The sequence below is a fragment of the Schistocerca nitens genome, chromosome 5 (genome assembly GCF_023898315.1).
Source record: "Schistocerca nitens isolate TAMUIC-IGC-003100 chromosome 5, iqSchNite1.1, whole genome shotgun sequence".
NCBI lineage: Eukaryota > Metazoa > Arthropoda > Insecta > Orthoptera > Acrididae > Schistocerca > Schistocerca nitens.
The window spans coordinates 201,134,210-201,152,629 of record NC_064618.1 but is presented as its reverse complement, the minus strand read 5'-3'; the positions used below and the strand labels follow the sequence as shown (position 1 = coordinate 201,152,629).

At 40.5% G+C, this 18,420-nt stretch overlaps 1 protein-coding gene across 1 annotated transcript; it reads right to left on the bottom strand.

Annotated features, from left to right (window-relative positions):
- Positions 1 to 1,329: 1,329 nt before the first annotated feature.
- Positions 1,330 to 17,782, bottom strand: LOC126259839 (uncharacterized). The gene is made up of 2 exons (XM_049956896.1): positions 17,650 to 17,782; positions 1,330 to 2,678 (listed from the first exon to the last, which is right to left on the bottom strand). Exons 1-2 carry the CDS (start codon positions 17,726 to 17,728, stop codon positions 2,338 to 2,340), a joined length of 420 nt encoding a protein of 139 aa, XP_049812853.1. The 5' UTR covers positions 17,729 to 17,782; the 3' UTR covers positions 1,330 to 2,337.
- Between the last annotated feature and the right edge of the window lie 638 nt (positions 17,783 to 18,420).

Below are 18,420 nucleotides of genomic sequence, written 5' to 3'. Positions count from 1 at the left end.
GTGATCCCAACCATTGTAACAGAGAATAAGCATTTTCATACATTTATTTCAGATTAGGTTTATATTCGAACGGATAGTGTGTGTTACTGGAGTTTTTTTCCCGTTCTCCTATGCGAGTATGACTGCATGCAGAAACGACCATCTTCTTCCTACGTTAGTTAAGGATAGGGTTTGCCTGTGATGCATGTACAATTTTTCTTTTCATGCAAGAACGATCCAACTTGGTGAATACATAATTGTGCCATTGACTTCGTTCTTAAGGAACTTTGTGAAAGGTTTTGCACGTGTTGCGTGCAGAATATTGCTAATAAACCATACCGACCCAACATGGGAAGTACGCAATTCTGCCACTGACTTCAATTCACCCAAATGGTGTTGGCTGCATAGTCGTTGATCACTGATCGCTCTTGAGGAGTTCATGCCAGGCTAGGCGTGTGTTCCTTTGTATACGGTAGAATGTACTATTGATTTATATGTGTTTATGTCGTATATTTTTGTTTGCTCCATCACTACTTCTCATTAAATGATATTTTGAGATTAGGTACTCACTATTCCCATACTCAGCACCCCGTATCCATTTTGTGTGCATAATTATGACAAACGATAGCCATTAACCAGTGTGTTTGTGTGTGTGTGTGTGTGTGTGTGTGTGTGTGTGTGTGATAGATAGTTACGAAAGGCATCATGATCTCAGAAGTCTCAGTAGCAACGTAGCAACGTACCTTCCTTCTAATCCAGTGCACAGCAGATTCTGAGATCGATTAGTTGTAGTTGGTAAGCACCCTTAGAGCAGAAAGTATATTGTGTATGGTTTGTTCGACTTTGAGATTTGGGCAAACTCGATAAATGAATTACGTCTTTAAATAAGAATTACCCTCAGATCATTCACGTTAGAAATTTCAGTGAGCTTATACCGCCTGATAATGCATCCTGATCAGATTCATCTCCTGAAATAACACTGTTTAAGTCAGTAAATAAATCATAAGCCCATATGAATAACTATCGTGTCAGACTGTGCTGCAAGTGATCGCATTCATTTATCTCTTTTTTGATTGCTTGCTTCCTCCCTTTTGCGTTATCCGTTGTGCAACATAGTTTACTTCAACTACAGTAACTAATTAATTAAATAAATATTTGGGCCACCCCCTACCAAGTATCAGCAAGCACCGAATCAAAGTAGGTAACGAGATCGTGAGTGAATATAGAAGCTGCAAAGTACACCGTCAGAAAACAACCACTAAGAACACCCATTTCAGTATAACACAAGCAAACGAGAGGAAGGCTTCCAATAGGAATGAAAAAGATAGATTTTACACAATCATTAAAAGTGTTTATTTAAGTATCTACATTATTTTATGCAATATCACATGAAAGATATATAAGTTGTAATGAAGTCCACTACTTCTTAGAACTGGGAAAACTTGGAACTAGTAACACGTTTCCCTCAGCTCTGCCAACCTTAGGGAGAAAGTGAGGATTATGCCGCAGCGTCATCGTCAATGACTTGCCTTAAAGTCATCCACCATGAGTGCCAGTCATGTTCCGTCTTTGATATGCAATTTTAGGTTTGATTAGATATTTATGATGGGCTAAGACACTCCTCCAAAGATGGCAAAGAAAAAGTGTGCTGGTAGTGATTCGTTTAGATGCAAACACTTGCTAAAGGCGCACTGCAAGTAAAAAGTGTCACACACAAGTGGTAATTTGACCAGAACACTTACGCATCCCGCCATTCTCTTCAACCATAGAATGGAATTTGCATCTTCTAGGAAGCCACTATTGATGGTCGCTGCGGTTCTACACCATACGATTGCGTAAGCTGCTGAGAGCCTGGCCAATGCTGCCACTGATTTCACCGACCCTGGTCGTAGTATTTGGGGCAATATGGACATGATGACGCTGCTTAGGAAGAACCATTTCTCAGAATGTTGTTCTCCTCCCTGTCTGTTTCACCCATGCCATATGCATTATTTCCAGGGACAGTGTCAGGTCACTCCACATGTTCCTATCTCTCTTCTGCTAGACTTCGCAGCGTAGCTGAGCTGGAGACTGATGTATGTTGGAGGACGTTTCTCGCCCCTCTGGGCCACTGGCGCTGGTGTCAACTCTTCAGTACCCCATTTCGGCTTTGAAGTGCCTTGGATCGTTCGATCATTGGCCACTGATAGATAAGATAGTTTTCAAAGAAATACGGACAGCTGCAGTCGAGGTGGAGAAGAACATTTATGACACTGAAGGTGCTTATGACATGGGAGGCAAATACATGATCCCGTACAGTATTCTTACATTGAGGGATAAGCACTGCAAGTATCGACATAAGAGTCAGGTTACCTATTATTATGGTAACATTTCAGGTTTAAGGGCTCCCAGGAGTTGAGGCTGAATGGATGGAAAGAGTTGAGGCTCCATTTGAACAGCAGCTGATGCGATGGATGGCAGTGGCGCTTCGCTGGTGGGGATCTTATTGACGGTGTTGTTCTTCGGTGCTGATTGCGGGGTCATGGATGGGTGGAGTTGATGCTTCTTAGAGTTACTTCCAGAGTGGGACCAAAGCATAGACTCTGCGGTTGGTGGCATGGGAGTCGTCGTGCTTGGAGTTTCAGTCGTTATGTTTGGACTTCTGGACGTTGTGGTCTTGTCCTCCAGCAGTTCCACCACCCAAGGCCGTGCTCCAGACACTTGAAAAAAAAAGCAACTCATAATGTTTTGCATATACGGAAGAGAAAATGAAATATAATAAACATACTTTAATTAAACTATCTAAATTAACAACTAGCTGAATACTAGTAGTTGAGGAAGACTTAAAAATACACAACCACTAACGACAAGAAGCGGCAGAAGAATATATTTTCTGAAGAAACATGTTATATTCCTTGGTAGAAGGAGAACAGGTTGAAGCGGTCCGAGAGAAACTCATTGTACATATGAAATGAAACTAGAAGAAAAAAGAGAATATAAGGAGGATCTGAAACTGAACCATGTACATGATCGACGAAAATATATCGAAAAATAAGTGTCATCAGTAGCCAATGTCAACGTTAGGTAATTAATGACATGACCCCGAAATATCTTACCGCCACCATTTCTAGCGGTCCAAACCAAAATGCTGCGCTGTCCAGCATTAACTCATGTGAGATGATTTCTAATGTCATACGTTACTGTGCTGAATTTTGCTAAGGTAGATAACTAACCTCAAAACAAAACACAAACAGCCAAATACGCACAAATCTACAGCTACTAAATTCCATCGGTTAAAAAAATGTGGGCAAGTACAAATTTTTTGAGGTTTTTCAGAGGGTATGCAAACAACAATTAGTCGTATAGGCAATAAATAAATTAACACATTTTAAAGGAGAGGGACACTCTGAATGAGTAGCACCTTTAGTCAACTTACTGCAGTTTTTCTCAGTGTTCCGAACATCTTGCACCATTTACATCGTGGAACACATTTTACAGCTCGAAAAGCCCTACGAAGGTGTCTCGATTTTTCTTCCGTCTTGCTTCCATTACCAACCGCAACGTCAGAATTGCCTCTCTTGTGCCTTTGCCTTTTCTAAAGCCAAACTCATCGTCGTCTAACACATCCTCAATTTTCTTTTACTTCTTTCTGTGTATTATTCTTGTCAGCAACTTGGATGCATGAGCTTTTAAACTGATTGTGCGATATCTCCTGACCTTACCTGTATCTGCAATCTTCGGAAATAAATGGGTTATACAGTATTTTCCCATGACTATGATGACGTGTCGCTAGCCTTCTAAACTATATACACCAACTTGAACAGTCTTTCGTTTTCCACTTCTCCCAATGATTTCATAAATTCCGATTCAATATCATCCATCCATTTTGCTTTATGTAATCTCAAGTTTTCGAAAACTAATTTAAATTGTGACTCTAATACTCGATGTCCTATCGCTTCATGTAGCCTCAGTTTTTTTCTATGACGTCATCAAAGAATTCAGGCTTCCAATGTACTCTTCTACCACCCGCTCTCTCCTCTGCATTTTAGAGTGGAATTCCCATTCCACTCTCTTGACGCCCTTGCTTTTAATTTCACCGAAGGTTGTTTCGATTGATTGTATGCTGTGTCAGTCCTTCCGACTGTCATTTTTTCCCCATTTTTTCAGATTTTTCTTGCAGCCAGTCCAACTCGGTTCCCCTGCACCTCCTGTTTATTTCATTCCTAACTCATTTCTATTGCTGTAATCGTTTCTTTCGCCGAACGTTTTTGAAGTTCCTTCCTTCGTCGCTCAGTTGAAGTATTTCGCCTGTTCCGCGTCGTTTCTTCGAAGTTACCTTCCTAGTGTTTACCGCAGTCTTTCCAACCTCTGAGATTTCTCTGTTTAGAGATCTCCGCTCCTCTGCAACTGAACTATCTACGGTGGTATTCCTTATGAAAGTATCCACATCATTAGCGAACTTCAAAAGCATCTCATAGTTCCTTAGTGCTCTAGAATATCCACCTTCTGTACGATTCTCTTAATCCTAACCGTTCATCACTATTAAATTTTGATCTGAGTCTATATCTGCTCCTGTGTGTGCCTTACAATCCACTATTTGATTTCAGGATCTCTGTCTGACCAAGTTGTAGTCCAACTGCAATCTTCCCGCATCTCCTGCCTTTTTCCAAATATATCTCCTCCTCCTGTAATTTTTCAATTTTATTTGCTATTAATAACTCAGTTAACCTTTCTCCTCTCTCATTCACACTGCCGATCAAATATTCTTCCGTAACTGTTTCTTCTATTCCCTCCCCTACTATCGCAGTGCAAACCTCCATCATTATTAGATTTTCATTCCCATTACATATTGAATTACGAGGTCAATATCCTCATTTACTTTCTTTTGATTTTCTTCTTGTGGCACCGGCATGTTCACCTGAAGTATTGGCGTCGACGCTGGTATGCTTTCCAATCTGGTGAGAGCACCCCTATCACTTAAATGTTCACAGCAGCTTACCTTCTTATTTATAAGGAATCCTAATCCCATTACGCCATTTTCTGCTGCTTTTGATGTTACCCTATTTTCGCTTGACCAGAAATCCTTATCTTTTTCTCAGTTCACTTCGCTAACTCCTGCTCTATCGACATAGAGGCCTTGAAAATTCGATTTTCAGTTTTTCTAGCCTTCTCTGTAACGCTCAGACTTCTGTCATGCCACGTTGCGATTCTTTCACCCTATTACCCTTTTTCTGGTTAATCCATGTTTTCCTCATGGTCACCTCCCTCTTTTCAGGTAGAAAATTCCTGAAGCACTCGAAGGACTAACACGGGATATGTATAAGACGGTCAATTCATAAGATACTTGCATGAGAAGCGAACGGAGTGAATAAGCACAGCTTTTGATCTGAAACTTCCGGGCAGATTAAAACAGTGTGCTGGACCGGCACTCGAACACTGGACCTTTGCCTTTTGCCGGAAAATGCTCTACCAATCTTTTTTCTTTGTTATTCCTCTTTTTATTTTTTTATTATCTCAGAGGTTTCCTCAAATGACAAACTGATTACAATTTCACAATGCTCTGAAACAAATGAAGCACATTTTTTGGGGGTCACAGTCAGCTACAGGCTGGAGAAGACAAAATGGGCAGGGATCGAATGAAACTTCGTATCAGCGCGCACTCCGTAGCAGACTGAAAATTCTTTTTGGGAACTTTGAATTCTTTTGTATTAAAAAGAGAATTTATAATAAATTTCCTTGAAAGGAAACAAATTGGAATTCGTGACTATTACGATGATTATAATTAAAATATAATAAATGCTTGATCATTCTCCCTGCTTACGTTAATATTAGCCGTATTGAATGGTCTGAGTATCATTGTTATATATGAGATTTTTGATAATAAATAAAAGTTGTTTACCTGCGATCAAGATAACTTCCTGCTTTTCAGCTATATAGAAGTTTTTATCATGTAGCCTGTGTGATAGGTCGTATGTCTATTTCACACCTCATTACTCATATTTCAGTAACACTATCTTCCTTAAATGTAATTTAATAAAACTCCTACAAGGGATTCGCTGCTATAGGCAACAGAAACTATCCGAGATACAGCACCCGTTGAAATGCGACGTAAAGGTTTCCAGTTGCTAGCAAACAGACTATAAATGTTAGTCTTTCTTCAGATTATGTGGTCGTTGGCAGTTAGAGTTCTGTTTTCAAAGTTCCTCCTTAGCTGTAATGAGAAACAAGCGAAAAGCGTCAACTGGCATACATACGTGATTTTGGAATAGTGCTGAAAAGAGCTGAAGCGACAATTCAGTGTTACGTGCTTACGTAATAACCCATACAACTGAATTGTTCTTCTTTTCCTTTGTCATTTTGTCTCTTTCCTCAAAAACAGTGCACACCCTATGCAAAAATAATCATCACTGAATATCAGAGTTACGCGGCGTGACTCTGGCTATGTGGTGTTGTACGTATCCTACCCGCTGATTGTAAGCGCCAGGTAACAATAACACAGCGTTTATACGGGTAGGCTGTCCTCGTTAACTATTGTTTTCCTTCGTTCTCTCTACACCACCATCACAAGACTTAACCTGATTTAAACAAACGCAACGATTAGTCAACATCCGTAGCACACAGACACTGGTGTTGTTACGCTCTTGGAAGTAGTTCCTACTTATGTATTAGATACCTTATTGCTATGTTACAGTAAATGAAACTTTAAGATCCATCAAAGTGTTTCTAAATCATACTTTAGGCATGTAGTTTTTATTTCAAAAATCGTGTAAATCTCAGTCTCCGTACTGATGTGCCCTGATTGTCGCGCTGTTAATACGTACACTACTTTGAAAATGGCTGGCGCTGCTTTCTGCTCTGTAGTGAAACACGCGTGTGGAACACAGTTAAAAAGTGGCGAGAAACAGATTACTCTTAATGTTTTTTACAGATTTACAGAAAGCCTTTAAGTTTTCTGGATAAGTGTATTTACTCAAGTTAAGGGGGATTTGAAATCCATATGTGTGTCTAATCGGTAGTTTTGTAGAATAAAAATTTGGTACAATTCATGGATCGTCTGTACAAATCTCGCTCTGGTGTTCTTTGTTTTCATTCACCTGGAATACCTAAATCTATTAAATGTAAAATTCATCAAATAAACGCTAATTAACACATATCTAACCATCATTTTAATGGAAAAATGCACATCTTCTTGTTTCTAATAACGTACTGCTCGCAAAATTACCGTACTATTTCAGAATCATCGCAACAGAACACAGCTGATCTGGAGCCAAGTTAAGGGATCTGTCGTGAGGAATGAGAATGTATTTATGCTGCCAGACGTACTGGAACCAGTGCACGAAGCTTATACCACACGTCACTGCCGAACGCTGCCCATATAGAGAACGGCACGTCATAAAAGAGGAGGAGAAAATGTGGCACCTGGATGGCTTCGAGGATTCTGTGACTGATCTACTCGTTATCAGTGTAGTAGATGATAGTTCTAGTAGCGTAATGTATTTCTCGTATTTGGATCTAAAAGGAGTTAAGAGATTTCCAGACGACTCACTATAAATAATACGTTCAGTGGTTTCAATATTTAACTACACGGTGCAATCTCTGCATTATGCTTTTACGCCAAACATATCATGCACAGAAAATTGCCCTCAGTTTAAGATAGGAATTGTCATCACTCCTGTTTTTCGTTATCAGTACTATGTCAGCTACGAACGAGTACATGTTAAGCTTTCCGTCTGGTCCCCTAAGAAGCTTGCGGTATTGGACTTTTTCGGAGTATTAATTCATTCCCTTTAAAAATTAAATGACATTCGAAGCTATATTGTTTCTCTGCTCGTGTTTTTTTTACGTCGTAACTGCAACTGCTCACATCATTGCGGGTTGGACGAGCTAGCTGGCCAGTGCTGTCCAAGTTCAATGCGGCGATAAGGCTGTATTGCTCAGTCGATATGCACGATAACGCACAGCATAAAATCAAAACTTAACCTTATTTTGCACTTGACTGTACTCGAGACAGCTTGGCTTCTGCTCCACGCAAAATGAAATCCTATAAGATTCCAGCAAACGTGGAAGAACACAGGATGTAACGTTTACATCAGGTTTATTCTTATGGTGGAAGACAATGTAGTGTCCGCATATACGAGGGTTGTTCGGAAAGTAAGGAACGATCGATCGTGAGATGGAAACCACAGTGAAAATTCGATGAGGTTTTGCACGGGTGTATTGGGCAGTGTCTCTAGTATGCCCGTCGATAGCATTACGTCGTTCCTTTTAGTTCTGAGCACACAGGGAGCACATAAAGATACCTAGAATAATAGTGTCTCCCGCCAATTACGAGGGCCTGGTGAGAAATTTCGCCTGAAGCTATGCAGCCAACATTACATCACTGTCATGCGGTTTCTTCTTCAAGACAAATCTCAACCGTATTCTGCAGGAGCAATGGAGATGCTCCTGCATCGTTTTCAATTTGAAATGTTTAATTACCCACAATACAGCCCGTAATTGTCTCCCTTTGAGTTTCGTCTGCTCACATGAACCGCTGGCTATGAAGACAATATTTTGGCACAGACAACGAGCTGTAGGCCAGCGTAGAGAATTGGCGGAAAGCACTGGCGGCTGTCTTCTATTACAAGGATATTGGAAAGTTGGTAAAACGCTACCACACACATCTAAGTCGGATCGGCGGCTATGGAGATAGGTAGCTGGAAGTTGTAGCTAACTGTTACAAATAAAAAATTTTTGATTTTTTCTGTGGTTTCCATTTCGTGACCGATCGTTCCTTACTTTCCGAATAGCCCTCGTACAAGTGAATGCTTAGGGTTGCCACCTGTGCCTTATAATAAAGTGCTGTCCGTTATTTCGGGCAACTGTTATTTACACTTTACGAGAGCAATAAAATACGTTAAAGTACCTTATTTCACATTGACTTTTGTAGACTCGTTTTACGTAAATCACTAAAACACCACAAAAGTTGGTGGTAATTATGGATGTAACGAGTCAGCTGAATAACTGAAGCATGAAACGAGTACGCATTTTTGGACACAGTCTATCCTCAAATATCAATATCGTTAACGTCAAAGTTTCAGTTGAGCAAGAGTGACAACCTGTCAGTTCCACATTCTTAGCTACTAGTGAGTACCGCATGCGAGGCTGCTATACTGTGTAAGTAAAAATCTCTCTGTAGGTTGTTTACTGGTTATTTATTTCACGAAAAGTTGGCCGACTGCCTCCAAAATACTGCTTGTTAGGTATCGGTACCTGTCGCAACATTTCCTGTCCTTACAACGCGGCTTCTGCCACCCTCAGCGCTCTAACAGCTGTGGGGTTTTTGTAGTGTGGCAAAGCCTATGTGTCGAGAGTTTCTGTAATTTTATTTGTTGTTGTTGTTCCTGCTGTTTTTGTTGTGGCCTTCAGCGTGAACACTGGTTTGGTGCAACTCTCCATTGTAGTTTATCCTGTGTTAGGCTCTTCATCTCTGCTTAACTTCTACAACCTGTAACAGTTTGAACCTGCGTACCGTATTCACGTCTTGGCTTCCTTCTAAAAATCTTATCCTGCACACTTCCCTCCATAAGGAAGTTGACAAGTTCTTAATGTCTCAGGATGTGTTCCACCAATAGACTTCCTTCCTTTAATTATGCGGTTGATTTGATTCAGTACCTCATCTTTAGTTACCCGATCTAGCATCCTTCTACAGCTCTGCATTCCAAAATCTGATACTCGTTTCTTGTCTGAATTGGTTACCACAAAAATTTCACTACTGTACAAGGATCCAGTCTACACAAATACTTGCATAAAAGATTTCCTAATACTTAAAACGTTTCCTAATACTCAACACGTTTCCTTCAGCTCTGCCAATCTTAAGGATAACTTGGTGCGTTGAAAGATTTCGTCAGAGACGGTTTAGTCTCGCGATTTTCAGAGCTGTGTTCAGTCGAAAAATTTGTCAGTGATCTGTTTACCAAGCCCAGAAAATATTCCACGTGACAAAGTCGATAACAGAATTTCGTAGAGTGGTACAATCGAATTTTTACAAAGCACACATCGAGACTGTTTGATTCTGGCAGAGTTACACACTTTGGAGAATTTATTGTGTGCTCTCTTTGGAGTAGTACGATATCAGTACACAGAGGTAGCAATCTGATGAATTGTTTGTTATTAACATTCTCGAATGTTTGACGAGCACTGAATTTGCGCCTACTAGTGGCCGTCCACTGCCAACTGGGTCTTGTATAAGGTGATAATTTGAACACATTCAATGACTTTTGGAATAAATCGTACAATTACTTAAAAGTAAATCCAAATAAGTACGTGGACATATCAAACATTCCTAGACTGTGTTTTACAAACTTTCAAAGGTATTGCTGATCGGTCAGTTCAATTAGGATACACTGCTACAGTTTGTGGCCTTCCCTATAATTGCATGAGAGACAAGCAACTTCAGTGGCGACATATTGTAACATCTGGAATAGTGGAGCATTGCGACTGCAGACATTTCTTGGAGCTATTGTTATAACCACTCGTTTGTGTCACGTGGAAAGCTCCCCTACTATGTTTTATTTTTATGTGCAGATCCCGTCATCTAGGGATAGCGTCTGTTACTAGCGATCAAAAAGTTTTGGGTCCCGGATTCGAACGTCACCACTGCTTAAATTTTGAAAAAATATTATCAGCAATGGCGGCCGAATACTTCCGGCATAAGGAGTCACCCTCGTTCTGCCTATGACCTTGTAAAAGAAGGCAGGGGATAGGAGAGAGGCTCAGGGCACACTCTTGCCCTTGGGCTGGGAAACTGCCCCTAAAAAGCGTAATAATCAACAGTGATCACCGGCAAGAGCATGCAGAAGGCAATGTAAAACAATACATTAAAGATACATAATGTGTATCCATAGATCATGTGCTCTGTAACTGACAATGTTGCGTGATGAGCTCTTCTTTGACAAAACATTCCAGACCAGGTCTCAATTACTACCTCTGGGAAGAGACTGCCAATGGGGAGGTGACCATCAGGAAAAGTCAGAATAGCCAATGAAAGGGTAGCGTTATACTAAACGAGGCGTGGACGTCAGACGTCTGACCATAGTAGGAAAGCTAGTATATCTCAAAAGGGAAATGCTAAGGCTGCAGTGTCAATAGCAGCAGAAAATAGTATAACGGGAGTAGTGTTCGTTATGAATACGATGGAAGGACAGAGACTGAGTTCCTGTGAACAATTCACTGACAGTTTTTCTCATGATAATCGACAGCAAATAAACACCGACAACAATAGTTCAGGTACGCATGCCGACGTGGCAAGCAGAGGATGAACAGAGAAAATACTTGAGGATGTTAAAAGGGTAGACTAGTACGTAAAGGGAGATGAAAATCTGATAGTCATGGGGGATTGGAATGCGGCTGTAGGGGAACGAGTGGAAGAAGTGTTACAGGATAAACCAAGAGCTTGATAGTAGGAACGAGAAAGGAGAAAAGACTAATTCAATTCTGCCGTAAATGTCTCCTACACTACAGTCAATACTCTGATCGAGAATCACAAGAGGGGAGCATACTTAGTAAAGGCCAGCAGATACTGGAAGATTCCAGTTAGATTACATCAAGGTCAGAGATTCCAAAATCAGATACTGAATTGTAAGGCGTACCCAGGAGCAGATATGCGCTCAGATCATAATTTAGTAATGTTGAAGAGTATGCTGAAGTTTAACAGACAAGTCAGTAAGGATCAGTGGGCAAAGAAATGGGATAGGGCAGCACTAAGGAATGAACAGATATGCTTCAAGTTCTCTGAGGCTATAGACACTGCGATAACCAATAGCTCAGTAGGCAGTTAAGTTGAGCAGGAATCTACATCTCTGAAAAGACCAATCGCAGAAGTTGGAAAGATAAACGTAGGTACAAGGCAGGTAACTGTGAAGAAACCACGGATAACAGAAGAAATATTTCAGTTCATCAACGAAAGAGGGAAATACAAATATGCTCATGGAAATTCATGAAAACAGAAGTACAAGTCATTTAGGAAGTGCGGGGAAACTAAGACGCAAGGTATGAGTCTGGCGATGTACCCTCAGTCTTAAAACGTAATCCATACAGTTCCGAAGATTGCAGGATATGCCAAGTGCGAGACGTATTGCACCTTCAGCTTAACGACTCATGTATCTCAGTTGCTGACAAGAATAACAAAAGAAAATTATGGCTCTGTTACGGGACGATCAGTTTGACTTCAAGAACGGTAAAGGCACAAGAGGGACGGTTCCGGTTTTGTCATTGACAATGGATCTAAGACTGAAAAAAAAGTGAAGACACGTTCATAGGATTTGTCGACATGTAAAAATTGTTCGATACTGAAAAACTGCGCAAGATGTACGAAATTCTGAGAAATTTGGGGTGAGGTGTAGGGAAAAACAGATGATATACAAGGTGTATAAGAATCAAGAGGGAGCAATAAGTGCGGAAGACCAAGAACGGAAGGCTCTGATTAAAAAGGGTGTAAGACAGGGACGCAGTCTTTCGCCCCTACTGTTCAATTCCAACATCGAGAAAGTAAAAGAGAGGTTTAAGAGTAGGATTAAAATTCAAGGTGAAAGGACATCAATGATAAAATTACCTGATGACATTGCTATCCTTGTAAAGAAGAATGACAGGATGTTTTGAATGGAATGAACAATCCAGTGAGAACAGGATATGAACTGAGAGTAAATCGAAGAAAGACGAAAGTAATGTGAAGTGTTAGTAATGAGAACAGTGAGAAACTTAACATGACAATTGGGGATCACGAAGCAGACGAAACTAAGGAATTATGCTAGCTTGGAAGAAAAATAACCCATGATGGCCGGGGGAAGGAGGACACCAAAAGCACACTAGCACTTGCAGAAGCGAGATTCCTCACCAAGAGAAGTCTAGTAGTATCAAACACAGACTATAATTTGAGGAAAACATTTCTGAGAATGTACGTTTGAAGCAGGACACTGTATAGTAGTGAAACTCGGACTGTGGAAAAATCGGAACAGGAGATAATCGAAGCATTTCAGGTATGGTGCTACGGAATGATTTTGAAAATTAGGTGGATTTATAAGGTAAGGAATGAAGAGGTTTGCAGCATCGGTGAGGAAAGGAATACATGGAAAACATTGACGAGAAGAAGGTACAGGATGACAGGACATCTGTTAAGACATCAGAAAATTACTGCCACAGCACTAGAGTGAGTTGTAGATAGCAAAAACTGTGGAGGAAGACAGAGCCTGGAATACATCCAGAAAATAACTGAGGATGAGATGAAAAGTTGGTGCGGAAGAGGAATTCGTGGTGGGCTGAATCAAGCCAGTCAGAAACAGATGATACAAGGAAGGAGGAGAAGAGTGAAATAACAGTGACAGTCGCTGTTATCAAAGAACAGGAAACAAATACAGAACTCTGACGAAAATGGGTAGGGAAGAGTTGTGGGGGAGGGGGACTGACGAGAGTGTGCTGTACAGAATTTGGGAGCGCTGGGTATTGTGATAGGTAGGCCATCAGCTAGCTGTCTTTCGAAGTTCGGAAGGAATTTAATTTATCTGATATTTTGAGGAAGATATTTCCAAAGTCCGGTTTCTGACGCAGAAAATAATTCACAGAACACGGCAGTGATATGTGATGGTTCAGAGAGAACTTTATTTTGTTGAGAAAGAATATTTCCCCTGCGTTGTCAAGACAGTAGTGTAAGAGCGGAAGACAAACAACAGGGAGTGCATTGATTGAGATGACGATAGAGCAAACACAGGGTATGACTGTCTATCCTTATCAGCATGTAGCCGCGACAGCTGTTCGTAGGCAGGAGTGATATGGTCGAAAACGTGTCACAAATGTATCGTGCACAAACATTCATCGCGAGTTCAAGCGTGTGTGAGCTTTCGTGCGAAATTCCTTGTATAATAGGATCACCAGTCAATATGAGTATTAGTCTCTCAACAAGCTTCCATTTTTTCTGTAATGAGAGCAGTGACGCTGACGCCTTGTTACAGAGTGCAATTGTGTGTTGAGTCCAGTCAAATGATGCTCCAGAATTATCACCAAGAGCTTCGCAAAAGGAGACAATGTTATTTCTGTCCCTTCCAGAATCACTGTAAAACAAAAAGGTGTAACCTCCCCGCAAGAAATTTTGAAGGTCAATATTAGTGAAATTTTAACCCCCCAGCAAGAATATGAAAGTCAATGATAAGTGAAATGTTGTCATCCCACAAAAGTGAATAATAAAATGGGCCAAGCGTAACCTCCTTGCAAAATTAAAGAATAATAATTGATCATTAAACCCACGATAATGTTAATTAAATAATGATCTAGGAACTGAATGTAACATCTCAACAGCAATGATTAAACCTGATAAATTTTATAAGGGCAGCAACACTGACCTTCAGCCCTGTGAAATAATTAAACCTGATAAATTCTTACCTCAGAAAAACTGCATCTATATCTGCTCTTATTTTTCGGCACAGCTCCGTGCAATGTTGGCCTACATTTAATTTTAATTCTTGGAGGGAATGCATAGGAAATATTCTTTAAATTGAAATGAATCTTTTTCTTCAAAGGAGTGGAAAAATTCTTTAAATTGAAATGATTACTTTTCTTTAAAAGATTTACTTTATAGCCGGCCGCGGTGGTCTCGCGGTTCTAGGCGCGCAGTCAGGAACCGTGCGACTGCTACGGTCGCAGGTTCGAATCCTGCCTCGGGCATGGATGTGTGTGCTGTCCTTAGGTTAGTTAGGTTTAAGTAGTTCTAAATTCTAGGGGACTAATGACCACAGCAGTTGAGTCCCATAGTGCTCAGAGCCATTTACTATATAAAAATTATTATTGGGGCATTTCTTGAACAAATTAATTACAATTACCATACATTATTAGCTGAGCGCAATGCTGCTTCATTACCTTCTACAATAATATACATATCGTCCACGACATTCCTGAACAGACTCGTGGGCATAGCACACCGCGGACGCATGCCGACTCGCCACACACAACTGTATCCGACTTCTACTACAGACAGAGTGCAACTCGCAACTGCACACTCTCGCGCGGTCAAGGGCAGACTAGCAACGATAAATAACTCTCTGGTCAGAGATTATGTCATGCCTCGCCATCGCTGGTAATGAATACATATGAAACGTAAGCGTTTCAAAGGTGACCACGAAACATGTTGTAGAAAATATTTTTTTTTCTAGGAGGTTTAGCGACGTATGGGAAACTATTTTGTACGCTCAATTAAATCTTCGAGGATGGATCCACTTCCATATTTGTGACGATTGGGCCCACGAGAATTGTGACGTGTAAACTTAGCACTAGGCTGTGTCACTCGTATTTACTTGATGTTTATAACCACACGCGGTCCACTTGCTGTGGGGAGGGGTTGAGATCTCACTATCCTTTAAACAATCAGTCCCCTTACCTGGATAGGTTTCAGGTTGTCTGCCCCTTCGCTCCGCGATGTTAGATACTGGTTTAGCCAAGAAAGGCAGCGTTGACGAAAATTCGAGTAAATACCTAACACTCAAGGTGACATAGCTCCAGTCCATGGGCAATAGCTAAAAGCTAGTTAAACTATCGTGCTTTCGGGATTCTTGCATGACTCGTTTGAAGAAATGTCTGAAATTACCTTTAAGTCGGTTTATTGTCTGTAAAACACGGAATATGGCTATCTAGTCCGTATTTAATGTCCCAGCATCAATTGTGAAATGTTACTGACTGCCTCTGTTTGAAGTTCACATCCGAAAGCAACTAGAAGATATTTAGTCCGACCCGATATTCTGAACATCGTAAACAGTCACTTACCCACAACTATTTGCGAGTTAACAGATTCAGTCGTTCAGTAGGATTCTTATAAAGAAGAGCTCACCATAATGTCTCGTAAGCTACACGAAACACGCCACGCGGAGTTTATGTACAACGTGAAACGTTCACACGCGAATATCTCCTAAAATCAACCACTCACAAAGCTAAAATTTTCACGAAACACTCAATACTGTAGTCGCTTTTCGTCAACATCACTAGATCCCGATCAAATGCGTGAATTTTTTCATTTTGGTACAAATTTGTTAAGCGCGGTTTAGGGTACGTGTTTATCAGAAGACAGCTTAAGCGACAATTCCTATAGGCTAGTATGTTAAGCAGCCAATCAAATCATCTAGAGCACTTACATACTAGCAGTATTTCTAATGTCTGCCAATTAGTTTACCACAAGTAATTTAAATTAGAAATTTCGTAATTCCGAATCTAAATAAAATTCAATGAAAAAACCATTCCTTTATACAAAAGTAAATAACTAATAAATTTAATACTCCATCCCCTTTCCGGCTGCCTTTTACAAATCAACCTCACTCAGACATACATCACAAATTCCCTTATCGCACAACAACTTTCTCACGCACACATTTACATAGATTTAATAAAATATCACATTCTTAATGTGCATATGTCCTCTATTCACTCTCACAGTCTCTCCAAAACACATTATCAAAACGCGATAAACAATAAATTTTTAAAGTACTTGTAAAATGGTCCAAATGGCTCTGAGCACTATGGAACTTAACTTCTGAGGTCATAAGTCCCCTAGAACTTAGAATTACTTAAACCTAACTAACCTAAGGACATCACACACATCCATGCCCGAGGCATGATTCGAACCTGCGACCGTAGTGGTCGCGCGGTTCCAGACTGTATCGCCTAGAACCGCACGGCCACCACGCCTCGCAAAGTACTTTCAATTACGTCAGAAGTCTATGGTACTGAAACTAAAGACAATTCCAGGAAATTACATTGTATGAACCTATCCCATTGGCTGTAGTTTCCACTGATACTATTGATGAATACATTACAGCCCCCAAGTTAGTTTCACAATGGCAGTACGTTTATTTCTCCGAAAGTACTCAAGTTATTATTATGAAATTTTAACAGTATGGTTATGTTACCCATAGCATTTGGTAAACTAAGTATGAAAAAGATCAATTAATATTTAATAGTACTTCTTCAGATTCAGAGACAGTATGTGTAACGTACTGCACGCAGCGTTAAGCAAGTACACGGCTCGCAGCAGTGCTAACGTGAAAACCAAAATTTGCTCTCCTCCCGGCTCCACGGCAAGCTACGCTTTCACTGCAAGATGATGACTCGTAACAATTTGCTACCACAACAATTTTTTTTATTTTTTTTAGAAACGACTTCTTTAGAATTTACAATATCATGTTCAGTACAACCAGCCACAACTGTAAACGACCTATATGAAAACGATGGATGAAACGACGGAATTGAAAGGATGGAAATATATATATATATACATATATAAACTTTAACTTACATATATTCTTTGGAAACAGATTTTTTTAAAATCTGTTAACTTACGTGTCCGATATTATTTAGTTTGAAGAGTGGTTCAATACAACTTAAGAAACGAATTGAAATTTCGAAAAATCTTTCGCGACCATACTCAGTATTTTGTTACGAAGAGAAAAAGTATCGAACTGCATTAATACTAATCTGGTGCCTACGGAAACGTCCCACAACTGAGAAACTGATGTCACGGTGTCCATAATATTTAGCGCAACCCATCAGTAATGTAAACGTATCGTAACAACGTATTTCCGTCTACTAAGAAGACTCTGTCAAGAACGGTGAAAGTTGAAAGACGCGCCTTAGAGTGAATCCGAGTTGTGACTGGACAGAAAGTAGCAATAGGCTCACCTGCTGGCATGCAGAAGCTGAAAAGGGCGGCGCACATGTAGCAGGCGAGGGCAGTACGCGTCACGACACCGAAGGCCATGGCGGCGTCTTGCCGACTGAGGGACTCATTTGATAAAAGATCGCAGCAGGCTGTTCTTTGTGGCCGCCGACTGCTCTGGATATCTCGCCACTGATAGGAAGCGGCCTCGTAAACTACACCAGTGAAAGTTTCCTTTTAACAATTCATAGAACTGCAGTCGTTTTCTTCCGAGTACAGCATTTGAAACGGTTCCATCAAACATGCGTCGGTTCAGGCTAACGAGACGTGCTCGCTTCGTCAGTATATACTTCTCCTTCTTCTCAGCTATCACAGGCCCTGTAGACCACGCGCTGCATCAACGAGCTGCTTCCACCGCCTTCTATCCCTCGCAGCCGCTCTCCACCCTGTGCAAATTCCTAATGCTGCGATGTCCTTCTCTATGTCGTCTTGTTGCCGGGAGAGTTCCTTCAAATGCTTTCTTGGTGATTCTGTTGTTTTCCATTCCAGCCACATGTCCAGTCCATTGAAGTCTCTTACTTTTTAATTTCTGAATGATAGTGGGTTGCTTCATTAACTCATAAATTTTTAGTGGATTGCTTAGTGAGTACAGACATCTTGACCCTGAGGCTATTCTTTCATTTATATCCATTGTTATGACAGTTTTACTGTTGAAACGTGATCCAAGGTATTTAAACTGGAAAACTTTTCTGAACTTAAAATGCTGATCAATTTCAAAGTAAGGATTTGGGTTT

Excerpts from the sequence above, each read along its gene's own strand:
- LOC126259839 (XM_049956896.1), bottom strand. The coding sequence starts at position 17,728 with ATGGCCTTCGGTGTCGTGACGCGTACTGCCCTCGCCTGCTACATGTGC. Across the intron at positions 2,679-17,649 it reads CAGCTTCTGCATGCCAGCAG|TGTCTGGAGCACGGCCTTGG; the intron begins GTGAGCCTATTG and ends TTTTTTTTCAAG.